The sequence below is a fragment of the Betta splendens genome, chromosome 3, assembly GCF_900634795.4.
Source record: "Betta splendens chromosome 3, fBetSpl5.4, whole genome shotgun sequence".
Taxonomy (NCBI): domain Eukaryota; kingdom Metazoa; phylum Chordata; class Actinopteri; order Anabantiformes; family Osphronemidae; genus Betta; species Betta splendens.
This window is the reverse complement of record NC_040883.2, coordinates 18,781,459-18,799,524: the sequence shown is the minus strand read 5'-3', so window position 1 is coordinate 18,799,524 and position 18,066 is coordinate 18,781,459. Positions and strand designations below refer to the sequence as shown.

The 18,066-nt window shown below is 40.7% G+C and overlaps 1 protein-coding gene and 1 long non-coding RNA gene across 2 annotated transcripts; one reads left to right on the top strand and one right to left on the bottom strand.

Annotated features, from left to right (window-relative positions):
- On the bottom strand, nucleotides 1-6,033 carry LOC129603877 (uncharacterized). The gene is made up of 3 exons (XR_008694188.1): nucleotides 5,568-6,033; nucleotides 2,104-2,234; nucleotides 1-1,872 (listed from the first exon to the last, which is right to left on the bottom strand). It is a non-coding gene; the product is annotated as an uncharacterized LOC129603877 (long non-coding RNA).
- A 53-nt stretch (nucleotides 6,034-6,086) lies between these two features.
- On the top strand, nucleotides 6,087-14,491 carry rbm26 (RNA binding motif protein 26). Its single transcript, XM_029144569.2, has 22 exons — nucleotides 6,087-6,552; nucleotides 6,731-6,849; nucleotides 7,284-7,402; nucleotides 7,589-7,680; nucleotides 7,761-8,014; nucleotides 8,339-8,605; nucleotides 8,696-8,935; nucleotides 9,159-9,299; nucleotides 9,375-9,515; nucleotides 9,671-9,779; nucleotides 9,893-10,049; nucleotides 10,292-10,477; nucleotides 10,780-10,878; nucleotides 10,976-11,044; nucleotides 11,126-11,224; nucleotides 11,338-11,394; nucleotides 11,614-11,781; nucleotides 11,946-12,050; nucleotides 12,217-12,420; nucleotides 12,904-12,990; nucleotides 13,090-13,203; nucleotides 13,699-14,491. Exons 1-22 carry the CDS (start codon nucleotides 6,494-6,496, stop codon nucleotides 13,783-13,785), a joined length of 2,973 nt encoding a protein of 990 aa, XP_029000402.1. The 5' UTR covers nucleotides 6,087-6,493; the 3' UTR covers nucleotides 13,786-14,491.
- Nucleotides 14,492-18,066: the final 3,575 nt, after the last annotated feature.

Below are 18,066 nucleotides of genomic sequence, written 5' to 3'. Positions count from 1 at the left end.
TTGTTTGTTTTAATTGTTTGTCATTTTAAACTGTACACAGACACTGTATTATAGGTAGAGCACTGCAACGTCATGGCTTAACATATTTAGGAGTATTGCAGTGAACTACAGGTTAATAGTTATAATGTAGGCCTATCTCAAGGGCCTAAATGATATTCAACATTATGTTATAAATTATGATTACTAAGAGTATACATTTCTCTAATTCATAATCATTAGACAAATAAGTCATTTCTCTTTAAAGTCCACATTGACACTCTGCACCCTCCTGGGAAAATGATTAGTGTGGACTTGAAACTAGGTATGAAATGTTAACTAAAACCCCGTCCAACAGGTGGAATGCAGAGAGTTTAGATGCAGAGTGAATGAAATGTAATTTCATATTTGGTGTAACTGTCGATTTTTAAACAGATGATGGTGTGCTTATACAAATTGCAGCGCCTAGATCTAAAAGCTGCGACCGCCTTGATCTGATGAGTTGATCACTGAATGTGTCGTGACAAAAAATGACTGTCTAACAAAAGTCAGATGCTGTACGCGGGACCCGCACCGCCTCGTAAAAACGTATATCGGTCTAGGACAGCTGCTTGTTTCGAGTTTGAACTGCCATAACGTGTAATCACTGTCCGCTACAAGTTTCCCAGTGGTTGTAGTGATGTCACGTCTTACCTCATACAGCGACATGTTTGTTCTACATATCTTTACTCCACATTTTCTATCTGCTGAAACTAGACTAACGCCGAGGACAGTTTGTACTGTATGAAATTAAAAATATCGACTAGGTTAGTGGCGTGTCCTGCTCTGCATCATAAACCACGACAAAACCATATTTCACCACTTTTAACATTCATGAGACCAATTAAACCAGTAAGATGTTTTTATGTTGCCAAAGTGGGATTAAAGCTGGTATCTTTCGGTCAGAAGCTCATTTTATCCTCGTTTAGAGCACAGAGACAGAGGATTTATTGTTTGTGGAGATGGTGGAGGACGGGCTAAGCTCTGCCTGGCCTGTCATTTGTAGCACAGGGGTTCAATGACACATTTGAGCAGCCAGTTTTGGGGGATTTTTTTTTTTGTTTTGGAGAAGTGGCCAGAAGCGGGTGGTGAGGTGAAGGCCAGCGTTTTTTCTAGAGTGACTCATTTATTCATGATAATTTTGATTTTGTAGTTGTATTAGAGAAAGTCAGGAGGGCTGATGGTGAAACCAGGCTGCAGAGGATGATGAAGGCGGTAAAAGAGGAAACTTCACTATCAGAGATGACTTCGAAATGTAGCCTGTTTGACTGATCATCTGTGTGTTTGTTTGGAACCATTTATCAACCAAAACCAGTCTAACTTCCCTGCAATTTTAATTACATCAAATTAATTTTGATCATAGATGAAATTGGTTGTAGCCTATGGAGCAGCTGCTTCCTATCAGCGAAGCACACTGGAAATGCTCTGCAGGTTGTGGAACCATTTCAACCAGTGCAGGACCCTTCATGGCAACAAAGAGCAGCGTGTGGAGGCTCAATGGTTTCATATGACCTGATGGCTGGTGGGTGAGATGAATGCACTTCTGTCATGGCCCCACACAGCTGCACTGCATGCTGGTACAGAAACCCCTCAGTGATGTTGCTCTTGGACCTGTTTCATTATGTAGACCCATTTTACCGTCCAACAAACTGTTGAGAGGGAGAAAAACACTAACCACATTAATTTAATTGTTGCGTCTTAGCCCGTCTGGGTTGTTATGGTAACAAACAACAGTCCTATACAGTATGTAATGAGACAGCCTTGTATCCATCCATCTATCACCATTCCTGGGGTTGGGGTAACCACCAAGCTGTCACAGGGGGAGAGGTAGGTCCACCTGGACAGGACACCCGACACCTGTAGAGACAGCACTGTTCTCACCTACAGGCAGTTTAGAGCCACCACTGATTTGAGCATTGTTACTGTCCTGGACTTGCTAGTAGGAATCTGTTAAATGCAGTGCTTTTACTTATATACTAGAGTATTTGTCAACTATACAACTGCTTGACTAGAGTTGAGCCTATCAGAGTCATCTCTGACAGTGACCCTCAGCAAAACTCAGTCAGATGTGTCGGAGTGAAGCTCCACCTGGTTCTGGATCAGATCTTCGCTGAAGACACAAGGGTCCGACAGGGTCCAAGAAGGGTCCGAGACTAAAGCTGGACATGGATCACCTGCTCCTGCTGCTGTGGAGCTCAGGTGCTGCTCTGCTCCACACGCTGAATGAAGTAAAGACACATGGTCCAATCAGATTGCTGGTCTACACTGATGTCTTTTCTGTGATTCCCTCCTCAGGAGACAGTTGCTGTGTGGGTACACTGGAGCTGAAACATGGGACCGGAGACCAGTGGTTGACACTTTAAACTGTTGCCTGAATCTTTACCTATGTTAAACAGCTTCAGTAAACAGGTGAACAGTTTTTTTCCAAATGTTCATTTTGCTTTTTGTGTTATGACCCCCAGAAAGCAAAGTATTTACTTCATCCCTCTGTCTGTTAAGTGTCTGCTGTCACTTTGCTGCCTACATGAAGGTGCTGTGGTGCACAGACACTGGTTTGTCCACTGTCATGCAGATCAGCATCTTCTGTGCAGGACCCCAGCATATTCCTCATCTCTGTGCTTCGCATGCTGCAGTTTGTGTCATTAGATCTGCAGAGTGCAAAGTGTCTGGTTGTCCTTAACCCTGCCAATATAAGTAACATATTTGTTCCAATGTTTTTAACCTCACATTCTGAAGGTTTGTTGTCATAAACAAAAGCCAAGCTGTCAGAGGAACTGGAGATTACCAACGATTACTATCAAAAAGTGAAGATGAGCTTCAGTAATGAAAACCTGGTAACCTGGTTCAATATGCTGTAGTATTGAATGAATTATTGTTGGTAACTGTCCCTTCAGCTGATCATGGTAAGTGTTTGGTTGGTGTTTAGCGGTCAAACATGATGTCGGCTCAAGGTTTACCAATCCATAACAAGTCCTCCCTCTCCTGTCAGGCCCATACATATGTGACAGATTCCAGCGAGACCAGCAAGGAGGTGTGACAGGCTTCTGGCTGAGATACAGCAATGACCTGGTCATGACCTGGAGCAAATGGGGTCCTCGGTCTGTAGCAAACGGCTAAGAGTCCACATTCACGTGGTCACGCCATCAGACTACTGGTCATTGTTGACTCTACAAAGTGAGTAACACAACATTTTGTCCCCATTCTCATCCCTATTGTCCAAACCCACATCACAGCAGCTGTTCCACTTTACTTCCTGCTCTAATTACTTATCTGACCACGTCTCCTCTGTCTTTTTTGGTACTCTGAGTTTCTCATAAGCTCATAAGATTTGTGGTCATTAACAACAGGACAAACTAGTTGAGGATCCCCGTCAAACTACAAGATGATGGGAAGTGGAGATTTGTAGCATCCATCAGAAGGTAAAGTGACCTTCAGTAAAGAAAAGGTCCACTTCATTATATAACTGTCTGATAACAATGATATTGATAGAAACAATCAGAAAGTCACTCAAGATACAAGAACATTACTCAAAACAGAGACGTGCCATAGTGTTGCTCCTTTGGCCGGTGGATAGAAAAGAAAGTGTCCCACTACATATGTCAGAAGTTTGCTTTAGTTGTCTCAGGTTGTCAGTTTTAAATTGCAGTTGAACATTGAGGGTATTCCAGCTTTTAAAAGTTCAGGTGTACAGTTCTGGACAGTTTGGGAAATACTCCAGGGTTACAGTAGACAGCCTATGCTGAATGTGGGACATCAAAGTCATAGTCAGAATAGCTGCAGTTGAAACCCAACCCTTCTGAGCCAGATCTCACAAAGCTCTACATCACAAAGGGAGGGACTGGACTGGTCCACAATGAACATGAGGTTATTGAAACAGCATCCAGGAAACCAGACAGAGCAGAAACAAGCATCAGACAGTCTTTAAAGCATCACCTGGAGGAGCTCAGAACAGGCGGCTGGCATTGGGCAAACAGTCCTAACACAGAAGTTCAGAGCTTTTTTTCCACAGCTTAGTCTTTTTCTCATTACACAAACTCAAATATTCATCATGAACTAACCACAGTTTATCAAAGACACTACTTCCCATCCTGTTGCCTCTGTTGATGTTGTTTATCAGGGTTTTCACCCTGTTGTCATTGGAACAGTTTGATGTACAGTGACCTGGGTCTAGAGCACTTATGAGTTCCTGTACCAGTGTGGTATCGCTCAGCTGTATGGGGCCATGACAGCAGTTCATTTATCTTACCCACCAGCCATCGGCTCATACGCAGTTGAGCCTCCACATGCTGCTATTTGTTGCCATGAAGGGTCCTGCACTGGTTGGATTGGTCCAAAACCAGCAGCGCATTTTCAATTTCATTTATGATCAAAATTCATCTTATGTAATTAACATTGCGGGAAAGTGAGATTGGGTTTGGTTGGTAAATGGTTCCAAACAACTGGAACCATTGGAGTCAGATTAAAAGAACCTGGCGCAGTCGGTTGGTGAAGTGAAGCCGTAACAAGACACCACTCAACTGCACTCACATATTTAATGTGACTGTAGGTGAGTCAGCTGCTCTGAAGTCAGATCACGGACACTTGTGACAGAACAATATGAAGATGACACAAAACAGATGATTCAGCACGAGGACCCATGTTATGCTCTGTTACCATATTAATAGGATAACATACTATATTGTTTTTTATTGTCTTGCTCAAGGGCACACGTGTCAGCTGGGTTCAAACTGGAAACCTTCTGCCTTCTAAACCAACACTCCCACTACAATCACACTACCCACTGAGCCTCCAGGCCACAGATAATATTATTATACTGAGCTGCACCAATCTTCCTTTTTAAAAATGACACTAGAGTCCTTCAGAGGAAGTGAGTAAAATTCCACAGGTTCCTGTTACAAACTTCATAAAAGGCCCAGCCAGATCCAGATGGACACAGGCTTCACCTGCTCTCATCTGGTTCCTAAATCATAAAGTGAAATGACGGTCTTATTGTGAGAATATAATCTAATTGTTTTTTAAAACTTGTTAGAGAATATTTATACAGTTTTGTGCCGAGCTTTCTGCGGTCTACAGATAATAAAGCAGTTAGACTCCACCAGCGATTAACTACAGACTGTATGAAAAGCAGGTGAGCCAGATGGTGATACACAGCAGGAGTTCTGTCATACCACAGTTTGTCAAAAAACAGAAAGTGAATTTAAAAACCAAATGTATGAGGTTAAAACAAATAGCTGTGTTTCAAAGTCTGTGTTAAAAGCTGCACAACTGCCTCTGGTTCCATTTCCTCTGTTAGAAAGTCAGTGCATCGCCATCAGCCCGGACCAAACCACAGTGATGGTGTTTTAAAGATGAGCAAAAGCTGCCTTCCAACTGTTGATCTGGGTTTGAATTGTGAAAAACGTTTACAAATACGTATTAAAATGAGGTTCTGGTTAGTTTTAATCGTGTTTTGGCAACGTGAAAACATCTTACTGGTTTAATTGGTCTCATACATGTTAAAAGAGGTGAAATATGGTCGTGGTTTATGCTGCAGAGCAGGACACGCCACTAACCTGTTTTTAATTCCATACAGTATAAACTGTCCTCGTCGTTAGTCTAGTTTCAGCAGACACAACACGTGGAGTAAACATATGTCGCTGTATGAATGAGTCGTAGATCTGCTGAGTCCTGGCGTCATGTCATAGAGTTAAACAGTCACAATCGACGACTGCTGTAGAGCAGAATTACGATGGTTATTACGATTGTTTACGCAAAATATAAAAGACGTAGCATCACTACGACCACTGGAAAACTTGTAGCAGACAGTATCTACACGTTATGGCAGTTCAAACCCAAAAAAAAACAGCTGTACTCCTAGACCGATATACGTCTTTTCGAGGCGGTGCGGGCTCCGCGTCCAGCAATCGACCCTTGTTAAACAGTCATTTTTAGTCACGACACCGGCATTTTGGGGATCACGGGGAATAAAACAACTATCCAGCATGCACTGCGCACCAATCACCGGAGGTCGAACCTGCTCGTTTCTAGCAACTCAGAATGCGGTACATAACCATATCGCGATATTTCCCTAACGAGAGCACAAGCGGAAGTAAATAGTCGCCATGGCACATTAGCCTGCGAGAGGGGATAAAGTAGCAAGTTAGTTAGTCAGTTCTAATGCGCCTTACGTTTAGCAGACAAAAATCTTGTCCATACTTCAGAGTCATTTGAACGTCAATAAGTTGTAGACTTACTTGCCCTGCAATTACATTTTAGTTACGTTTAAAGAGTCGGACCGAACAGCACGTTTGGGGCCTGGAAAGACGTGTGGCGATCCAGCTAACGTTAACGCGGCCAAGTTACGCTAACGTCGCTCTTAGCTTAGCCAGCGACGACTACACTGGCCAGTTTAAGAAGCTAATGTTAAATATATAAACAAAGACGCCCCCGCTAACGTTAACAGTGGCCGTGGTGGAGGGGAAGTTCGGTTAGATCTAAAATGATCATTGAAAACCTTGATGCCTTGAAAACATGGCTGTCTGAAACCTTGGAGCCCATGTAAGTAACGTTAGCTGTTAGCCACGCAGCCTAACCATTGCAGCACAGCCTAAGAGGAACACTGCAATTTTTACATTAGTTATTCGATAACATTACACTGAGTGGTGTTTCTACACTTTTAAGTAGTATGACTATTCATCCTCTGTAGCTTCACTGAGATTCTGTTTTTCAATTCCAGCTGTGATGCAGACCCTTCTGCTCTGGCCAAGTATGTTGTGGCTTTGGTGAAGAAGGACAAAAGTGAAAGAGAACTCAAAGCTCTGTGTATTGACCAGTTGGATGTATTTCTCCAGAAAGGTAAATCATAATTCGCTACGGTTTGTGAATGTGTGAAATATAGGTCACCCAGGGAAAAGTTAGTCTTAAGAAGGGCTACATAGATTAATAGAATGGTAGAGTTTCCTTGTGTTTCTTATTGGTATGGTCATTTTGAAAGACTCTTAGATAAAGCATAATATTATTGATTATTATTATTATTATTATTATTATTATTATTATTATTATTATTATTATTATACATACTATACTGAACTTTATTTAACTGGTTAAGTTTTTTAGTGTTCAGTGTTCAAAACCAAGTGTTTTTTTAATTTACACATTATTTTACACATTGCTGTTTAAATATTTTCCATAGAAACAAAATGTTAACATTGTAGCCATATTTCATGTTTTAAAAATAATTTTGTGTGCATTAAAATATTAACTTTGATTTTACAATTTCCTTCTTTCAGAGACCCAACAATTTGTGGATAAGCTTTTTGAAGCTGTTAACAATAAAAGCTACCTCCCACAGTCAGAGGTGCCATCCTCTCTAGTCAAAGTTGATAAAGATGAGCAAAAGAAAGATGAGGTAATCTTCTTATAAAACAGCACAATTTTAGGCTTGAATTTAGGCTTTTTTATAATTTTGGTTATGCATAATTTAATTTAAGTTAATTTACTTGCAAATGAAGTGATCAACGTCACAAAGGTCAGTTATTGTTTTTTAATTAAAAATAAAAACATGTACACATTTTGTCACCTTTTCATTGTTCAGACAAATCGGGAAGATGAACGAGACAAGAAGTTTTCTCGGCGAGTGAATCACAGCCCTCCTCAATCAAGCTCTCGCTACAGTAGAGATGGCAGGTGTGTGTATTTGACACATAATAGTTATATTTGTACTTTTTTACCAGCTATGTTTACTAATACTTTCTCCATACTTTTAGAAGAGGAGATGACCGAAAGAGAGACGATCGTTCCAGAAAGAGGGATTATGACCGCAACCCACCTAGAAGGGACTCCTACCGTGATCGCTATAATCGCAGGAGAGGTCGCAGTTACAGTCGTAGTCGCAGCCGTAGTTGGAGCAAGGACCACATTCGAGACTGTGAAAGAGAGAGGGACAGAGATAGAGATAGGGACAGAGATCGCAGCAGGAGCCGCTCACTCAGCCGAACCCAGTCTACAAGCAGGAGCAGAGGTGTGAAATGTATTATGTAAAAGACGCATTTATACTTGATCAGTAGAGTGCTTTTTTGGCAGTTGAACCATTGTTGTTTTATAAAAGCAATTAAATAAAGCATGGATTTCACATGCTGCTATAGTTCTAATCACTAATCACTGGTGGCCATCAGTATTGTGCTAAGTAATTAAAACAGGACATTGATGTCAGGTCAGTGAATGAATCATAGTGAAAGTGAACAGCTCAGACCAATGATGGCTCGATATAATGGAATAAATGTATCACGGATATTCTTAAGTTGATGTGTAAGTTTATTATAGTTTCATTCTAATATATTTACAGAACGAGATTCTGGGAAACTGAAGTATGATCATGATCGGGTGGACAGATCGGAGAGTGGTAATGGCTTCACCCCAGCAAATCTGGTCTCCACTGCAACCACTTCACATTTTCCTGTGCCCTCCTTAAGTAGCACCATTACAGTCATTGCACCCACACATCATCACAGTAACAACACCACTGAGAGCTGGTCTGACTTCCACCCTGAGCACCCTACTTTTACTCGGGGACCCCCTCCTCAACAGAGGAAACGGTGCCGTGACTATGATGGTGAGCTATGAATGTTTGAACCATCTTTTACATTTAAAGTGAGAGACTATTTGTATTGTTGTTGATACAAGGGTGTGCTGTCTTTTACAGAAAAAGGCTTCTGCATGCGAGGGGACATGTGTCCTTTTGACCATGGAAGTGATCCAGTAGTAGTGGAGGATGTCAATTTGCCTGGCATTTTGCCCTTCCAGCCCCCACCAATTCCAGGTGTAGACCCCCCACCTCCACCAGGCCTCCCACCACCACCTCTTATGAACCCACCACCTGTGAATCTCCGGCCCCCGGTGCCTCCACCGGGTGCCCTCCCACCCAGCCTTCCACCTGTGGCAGGTAGGAATTCAGATAATTATTTGAAATTTAAGTTTAAAAAGATGCAGTTCTTTTTACCAAAAACGAAACGGCAAAATAGATTTTACATGTCAGTTCATTGGATAATTATAATGCTGCCAACATCTAGTTATTCCTAGATTTATGGGCAGCAAACATTGAAGAGGCTTTTCAGAGAAAAATTTAATCTAATTATTGCTTCTTGTTTTGTTTTACTCTGTCAAAGGTCCCCCTCCTCCTCTTCTTCCACTGCAACCATCAGGCATGGACGCTCCCCCCAATTCCATCACCAGCTCTGTTCCCACAATCGTCACCTCTGGAATGCGCTCCTCGCTCCCCCACCCTCCAAGACCACTTTTCAACTCTGGTAATAATATACAGGGTTTATTTTATATTTTCTGTGCCTTACTGTTTCATGATTGGTTATTTTTTTGCCAATCAGACAACTTTGAGACAGATGTCTACAATCCTGAGGCTCCAAGCATCACCAATACCTCCAGGCCGATCTACCGCCACCGAGGCAACCCCCAGAGGCCCAACCTGATCGGCCTTACAATGGGCGACATGGACCAGCCACAGAGAGGTATTATTCACATTAAATAATTTGAGATTCTATAGATTTGCCTAAAACATGCAAGTCATAAACAAATAGAAATGACCTGGTCATTTGGGAGCGCCAGTCCCTTTCATGTCTGTGCTGTGTTCTCAGACTTCCTTTCAATGTTTGTCCTTCAACAGAAAGGATTCCCAACAACAGTATGAGGATTGTTATGGAATCTGACTCAAGGAAGAGACCAGCTGTATCCCATGATGGAGGCCTTCCTCCCAAGAAACCTTGGTTTGACAAGTAAGAAGCCTTTTACCAAAAGCACACATGCTGCTATTGTTTAATTAAGTAACTTGATCAGCTTTGAGTGTTGTTCCCATCCTGAGTGTAATAATCTATCTTTTCTGCTTTAGACCAAACTTTAACAAATCCAACCACCAGGGCTTCCCTAAAAGAGCTCCCTTCTTTCCTAACACCAAGCTGTTGGTCCGGCAAATTCCTCCTGAGCTCAACAACATCAGCAAGCTCAATGAACATTTTAGCAAGTTTGGCACCATTGTCAACCTACAGGTCAGTTCATACTTTAGGTAAACGGTCATACAACTCAGTTGATTTTGTGTGAGAAACATGTTTATTAATGTAGTATCAGTGGTTGAAGAGTTTAAAAATGCTTTTCAGTGCTGACTTTTAAACAAAATGTAATGATTGTTGTGTATCTTGGTTTATTAACCTAAAAATGTATAAAGTATTATATAAATCAACCAGTGGTACTGGAAGAAATTACAGTATGTGCGCCACTTTCTTTTTTACAGGTGGCTTACCACAATGACCCAGAGGGGGCGCTGATCCAGTTTGCGTCTCCGGATGAGGCCAAACGTGCAATGCAAAGCACTGAAGCCGTTCTCAACAACCGCTTCATCAAGGTGCACTGGTTTCGTGATGATGGGACTGAAAGACAGGGGCAGTCTCACTTACAGCAGCTGCCACAGCCACCCATGGTAAAGGCTCATTTTCCAAACTGCCTTTATTTGGTAGCATGTTGTTGTTGTAAAATATTTCAACACAAGTACAGGAAAAACCTACTCTGTTATATTGTAACCATCCACACAGACTCAGTGTGTGGGAAGGTTCAGTCTTTATGAAGAAAACCAAGAGCTTACATTCAGTGTATATTCGCCTTTCATTATGGTCATTGTTACCGTAATATATTTATACACCAACCTTCTATTATAGTTTTTGTCAATATGTCTTTCCACTTATTTATTTCCAACTTGGTTGGTATTTTTTTTATGTTTCTCAGCCCTCAGCCACAGCACTGAAGCAGTCTGTCAAAGATCGCCTCGGACCTCTTGTTCCTCCAAACTCTGAACCTCCCCAAGATTCGAGTGTTGACTCTCAGGTAAGTATGGATGGTGGTGGGGGTCGTCTTGATATTTACATATCAAAATCTGCTTGAGGTTTGCATAAACATTATGCATCCTGTCCTTTTGATGCAGAATTCAAACAAAGTGTCAGTGAAGGACCGTTTGGGTTTCTCTACCAAAGTAGCATCTCCTGTTGAGAAAGTAAGTCATTGCTAGTTTGGTTTCCCCTTTTTAATTTTAATTCTACAATGTACTGTGCTATAACTGTTGTCCTCCATTCAGGTGTTTTCTACATCTGTGGGCCTCACAAAGACTGTATACAATCCAGCTGCTCTGAAGGCAGTACAGAAAACGTCAGAGGAAGCCCTGAAAAAAAAGCAGGTGAGAGGAGAAACTGGATGAATTTTGTGGGAAGTAGTGGGCATCAAAAGTATGAGCGATCAAGCACCATGAAGTCTCATTCTGGCAACCTAATTTATCACTTCTTTTTACAGGGAGCCCTAAGACTACAGCAACTACAAATACTGGAGAAGCACATCGGGACACAGAAGGTAAACTTATCAAAGCTTTAATAAACTTAGCCAATATCTAAGTTTTACAATCAAAAGTTTGCATCTAAACTTTGCAGCCTTCTTATACAAATGTTAAATGTCATTCTGAGAGCTGTAAAAGAAAGAAAAGCTGTGAAAAGAGCACCTGCATACTCGTTAAGAATCAGTTCATGCATGAGTAAACTTGTACTTTAGATTTTCCGCTTCTATTCTTCACAGCTCCTGATATCTAAACTGGAGAAGAACAAAACAATGAAGGCAGAGGATAAAGCCAATATTATGGAAACCTTGGCCATGTTAACAAAGAACATCACCAAATTACAAGAGGAGATAAAGGGAATGCCAGGGAGCAGCAACTTACCACACACTGCCAAAAGCAAGGCTGAGGTACTGACGTCCACACAGATACAAAACTGTTGAATAAATAGTCAGTTTGGCATTTGTGAGGGATAGTAACATGCAGGCAACAGGCACTACATATTGAAGATGGGCCGGTCAGATGATTTAAAAACAATACATCTTTCCTGATAAGTTTTTTTTAACATTTTCAGGCTCAGAAGGAACTCCTGGACACAGAGCTGGACCTTTATAAGAAGACTCAGTCTGGAGAAGACACTGCATTGTTGAAGATTAAATACACTCAGCTACAGATTGAGGTAAGATTCCGGTAATCATTAATAACCAAATAACTGTCCGTCAAATTGGAAACTAAGCTAAAATCACAGTTAACAACTGGGCATGACTTCCAATGACCTGTTTCACATACCCAGGTTTTACTCTGTGCTATGGTGGACATCTTTTCACACAATTTCTTTTGTCTAGGCGGCTAAAAGAGGACTTCTGTCACCTGGGCGAGGCCGTGGCGTTCACACCCGAGGCCGCGGTAGTCTCAGGGCTCGAGGTAGGGGATCCAGAGGACGAGGACGAGGTGCCCCGCTGCATGCATTCATTGATCATCGACCTCGAGCGCTGGAGATTACTGGTTTTACTGATGTGGATCATGTGGAGCTGCTGCCACACTTTGCTGTAAGTCAACCTAAAATTATAGTACTGACTCAGTGGATTTCTATTACTATTTCTATTGGAAAATTTCCAGTTTAGTTTCAGCATTAATAGTATTAGCTAATCAATGAATGGTAATTATGCTGCCCAATGTTTTTTTTTTTTTGAAGCAAATGCTATGTACACTGGAATATCATAAAAAGCAAAAGTCAAACAACAAAGCCCTCTGGTGGTTTTGTGTGTACAATGCAACTGATCGCCATTTGTATAATAACTTAAAGTCTTCTCCAGTCTTAATGCACAGTCAACTACTACCAGGTATAAGAATCAATTTGTGTGTCAGGTTCAACAACAACATGAAAAGCCTTAAAAATGTGACTTGCTGATTGAACGAGATGTATTGTACTATAGCACATCAAACTATTAAGACGACACGTGTTAATAATTGCACTGAATTGAGTGTGTATGTGGAGTCACCACAATGGTTGTTTGTTGCTGATTTTGAAGCAATATGGAGAGATTGAAGATTGTCAGATTGATGAAAACAACCTGTCTGCAGTCATCACTTACAAGACACGAGCAGAGGCAGAGCAGGTATTGCATTCTGTTTATTTTGAGGTGTTACAACTGAAATATGCCTTTAACTTTAGTACAGTGATGTATGGAGCTCTCTGTACTTTCTGCTTCCTGTAGGCAGCTCTTCACGGAGTGAAATTCTGCAACAAGACTTTACGCCTGGCCTGGCACAAGCCTGCATCCGCTATGAGCGCTGCAGATGTTGATGAGGCCGAACCAGAAGAGGATGAGGTTTGTGGGCATTTCTTACTTTGTATATGGCTTTAAGCATGGGGTTGCACTTCCTGTTAACGACACAGTAACATGTTTGCTAAAAATTCTCAAATTCTTGAGACATACATAAAATACACAAGGAATTACCTCAATATCACATTGTCCCCAGCATAAGGTTTTTTGTTTAGAACCTACTCAGGCTGAAGGGGGGTCTATATGTTTTCTGATTTTTCTTAGATGAAAAACTGTTAAAAAAAAGGATCCATCAGGAATTTCAAATTAAGAAGTATGAACTCAGGTTCATTATTACATTTACAGAACACAAGGGGGAGCCATAATACATTAAAACAAGAAATCATTTTGGCTTTTCCCTGGCTGCTTGTGTTCTTTAGCTTGTCCATCAGTATACTGCCAAGGTTATAACCTCTTGACAACTTTTAAAGAAGCTTTTTCTATTTCTATTTTGTCTTCAATACATCGAGCATCAAATCGGTTATCTTTCTTGTCTATTAGTACCCAGAGGAGTCGCTGAGTGACGATGCATTACAGGATGATGATGAAGAAGAAGATGACAATGAACCTCGCTCCTGGCGCAGATGAAGATCGTCGAAAAATTCTACCCTGGATGCACTGGTGTGGAAGACAAGCAACTGTCCAGCAAATGTCTTAGATTTCAGTGCCTGTGAATCAGCAAGGCACATTTCACTTTGGCTAGACAACCCCCCCCCCCCCAATACACACACACACACACACACACACAAACACACACACACACACACACACACACACACACACACACACACACACACACACACACACAGATATGTAACTGGCCTAGGAACCATGTGAGTTTTATTTTAGAGTGTGTATCAGATGCAACATTGTTGATTTTTTTTAATCATCTTAATATAGAAATAGTTTAGTACTTCTGTGTTTTGGTTCAAAAACTCACATTGTCTGTACATTTGACAGCTAGCCTCCTGATCACTTTGTTCAACACATTGTTTGAGAAAACAAAACCTGTGTAGTGATGAAACTAAACAACTGTAGCCTTTGCTAAATAGTATTAGTTGGACTGGTTTAAATGCTGTAAATATTTTATGTCTTGGTTTAAATGATTTGTATGAAAGCTTGGCTTTTCTCAGTTCTTGGCTTTACTTTGGATTGTACAAAAAATAAAAACTGAAATGGTCTGAAAACATCCTGCCAAAAACAAAAAAGAAAAAAAACAAAAAAATGTGGCAGTGAAAAAAAGAACACTCCTTAAGGAGCTGACAAAAGACCATTTCAAAAAACAAAAAAACTTCCTCTTCCCCTAAAGAGCAAACTTCCTGCAAAGTTCCTACCTATTTTCTGTATCACTAAGGTAATGTACACTGTGCACCGCCAAGGTAAGGACATTACACTGTATGCTTATTTTTTCCCCCAAATGTTCAAAAGAAATCTTATTTCTGTCCAGTAAAAATGTTTTTTATGGCTTTACTGGAATTTCACTAACCTAAATACATTGTTGTTTGTGTTGCAGGAGCAGTCAGAGGTGTCCAGACACAACTTTACCAAGACTCTTTAGAATCTTTCAACTTGTTAATTGTATTTATTGTGCACATCTCTATGATATGCCATTTTGTAATAATACAACAATCAAAATGAATTGTGGATAAGTTATTCTTGTTGTAATATTTTCCTGCCACAATTTTAGTTCTGTGATTGATACTGTGATGTTTCAAGTTTTTGTATTTTAAGCTTTTTACTTCACTATTTTAGCAGACTACCAATAAAAGTAAAACCTCCTTATGAGAATTATTGCATACCCCCATTCTCTATTAATAGGGTATAGGAGTAGGCAATGTAGGCACCAGATGAACTGATTTTGAAATCTGAATTACTTGTGATGACTCTAGTCAGCAGATCCCAATCGTTACACCCATGCTAGATTTGGTCTAGATGTGTCAGGCAGTGCTCTGCAACACCAGCTCACTTAAATAGTTCCATGCAGGATCCTGTCAGTTCTAGTAGGAACTGAGAGAATTGACTGACTTTTATGCATTCTGCTTTTAAGAACTCAGCAGGGTCACCTGTAGTTTTGCTGTCCTTTCATTTTGCACTGGAGTTGTTCACAAGTCAGCCACAAAATTAATGTTATGGATGGCGTATTTTTCTCCAATATATTTTTTTGTTTATTTAGCTAGCTAATGAACGGAATTACCAAAAGCAAAGCACAGTGGTTAGTGTCGTGAAATCAACACAATCTGTTGATGATGAACAACTTCATAACAGTAACTGTTTTAGGAAGTATTGAAAAAAATGCCTTATACTGTAAGGCTCAATACAATTTAAATATTGTCATGTTGTATATTCTTTACAACTGATCAGCCTTTGCTTTCCTAAAACCCATATAAGTTTGAGTTGTGGTGAAGTAAAAGGGCTTTTGCTTTCTTTGTATGGTCAACTGTGAGTTTGTGAGAACAGTGTGAGTTTACACCTGCAGAGAGGCGCTCCACAGTACAGCTCCCACCATCTCTCAGCCTCCACTACCACAGAACAAATAACCCAATCAGTGTCCACTAGTTCAGTGTCCCTGGGCCGCCCTCGGTGCCTGTCAGGCTCGCAGAGATAATTGTGAGAAATCAGATTTGCTCATGTAGAATATGTGCGGTTTATCATTTAAGCCCTTTCCCCCCTTGTGCCACCAGCAAAAATACCTCGTCTCATCCCTCTGTGTCCCAGTATGGGAGTGTTAAATGCCCCCTCCTGGAGCCTCATTTACCCACTGCGGTGCCACCGAACTAACACAAGAATCTTATGTGGCTCCAACGAGATGTTATAGTCTCACCTACATGCTTTTGTGTCACGGACCTGTAGAGTTTGGCTTGATTGACATCAATGCCCACATTTCTGACAATTGTTTAAAAGCACTTAAGGCAGCTGCACAAATAAACATGTCTTAAAATCTAAGACTGTTTCACTTGAGTGGGGATGTATGGAGTGTGCAGTTATGTCTGAGGGCTCCTTGCCTCACTTCATGCCCCACCGGGCAAGGGATGTTTATGTTCTCTGCATGAGCTCAGAAAATATGGGCTAACAAGTTTAAAGCACCGATGTCATCCATTATATAAATCTTTACTTTCTGATTTGTGTCAAGGAGACAAATGGCATGAAATTTTGGAATGAGCGGCACGCTGCTGATTGCTTTCTCCCGTACGGACATGGCAGATTAAATTGAAAGGACGTGTCACTAAAGGGAACAGTCTGGGTTTTTGTTTACTTGGAGATTTTGTTTTCACAAATTCAATCATCACTACGACTGTAATGTCTTTTCAAATCCCTCGGGGGTGGAAGAAGTCGGTCACATGGAGATGCAGTGAATAGGAATCTGCATAACATTACATGCTTCCAATGTTTTTGTTCAGCTCATTTGAATATTATTGCTACACAAAAACAACACAGTGTACAAATTAATACCAATCTCCACTTAACCAGATTTGTAGAATAAAGTGTACAAAATCTATCCTAATAGATGGATCAAGTGCAGTCACAGTGGTTTGGCCAATAGCAGTGTATCTTATCAATTTAAGGTGAAAATACAGGCTGGTGCTTGTGATCTCAAATCAGCAGTGACCCCCTCCCAACACACTGCTGCACGCTCTCACCCTTGCTGCACCCTTCGCTACAATGCCAGTGCTTTGCAGAACACATTAATATTTGATGTGATCATGGGCCCTCATAAGCAAATTTCAGTCCCTACCAAGTTGAGCCAAAGCATGATTAATTTAGTATTTATACCCCGACAACCCTTTAAAACAACACAGGGCGCCTGGTCACAAAGCAAGGCGCAGTTTGAAACAAAACTAGCAGCCTCTAAATCATAATCAGTATAGTCATTCAAGATCATTTGAGTTCGGGGACACTTTTTTTTACTGTAACACAGGCCGTGCTTTTGGTGTGAAGTCTCTGTAAGGACGGCGGCCACAGTTGTGAAGCTCCTGTCGGTTACTGTAGGTTTTACTAGGTACATTCAGTCACCCTCGGTTTGTTGGAAAATTCTGCTGAGTTGGTCTGAACGAAGCCCTTTAACCTTGTCTACTGACTACAGATTGCAGGTAATGCTGCTGCCATCAATAAATCAAGACATGGGTGAACTGATCCTGCAGATGACAATAAATCTCTTTCCGTCATGATGCCACAACCACCAAGCTGCAACTCATCTGTTCACGGAGGATGTACACAGTACACAGTACAGTACACCCTGAACTGAGGTTTCAGTCTTTTCTATACTTAAAACAGATTTACAAGTTTAATCTGTTCAGGGCTTTTGTTCTAATGTGTAAAGCATAGAGGGCTTTTTTCTCATTGAATCACAGCATAAATTTAGGACTGAAGGAATTCCAGCACAGTATCCGATATTCATCCCACTGGACCGCTTGGGACTGTTAAACCAAAGAAGAACAGGAGGAGTTCTCCTGGACATCTAAAATAATATTCAAAGAAGACTATCAACGTTTATAGATAGGTCATACTTTTAACTTAGTTACACGTAAGATATTAAAGCTTAGTTTTACTCAGATTCAGAATTGTGGAAAATGAATCCCTGAATACATAGTGTGTCAAAAATGATTTAACAACTTTGATTATTATTCAAATTTGAATGTACTTAGCATTCAATAAAAGTACTTGTTAAATGTTAAAGTATTGTTTAGCTCACATTAACTTCAGTGGTGTGCAAAATGTTTCCATCCCTTCCATTCAAATTAAGTTAAATAATACTGTAAACTGTGGAAAGTAAAATTACTTTTGTTCTAAATTGGATTAGAATTATACAGATCTTCATCTCTCCTCCGCTTTGTAGAGCACTGTAGCAAGTTAGTCCAAGTTAATCCACAA

Coding starts and splice junctions, on each gene's coding strand:
- rbm26 (XM_029144569.2), top strand. CDS start 6,494: ATGATCATTGAAAACCTTGATGCCTTGAAAACATGGCTGTCTGAAACC. Junction 12,051..12,216: donor ACACTCAGCTACAGATTGAG/GTAAGATTCCGG, acceptor TCTTTTGTCTAG/GCGGCTAAAAGAGGACTTCT. Junction 13,204..13,698: donor CCGAACCAGAAGAGGATGAG/GTTTGTGGGCAT, acceptor CTTGTCTATTAG/TACCCAGAGGAGTCGCTGAG.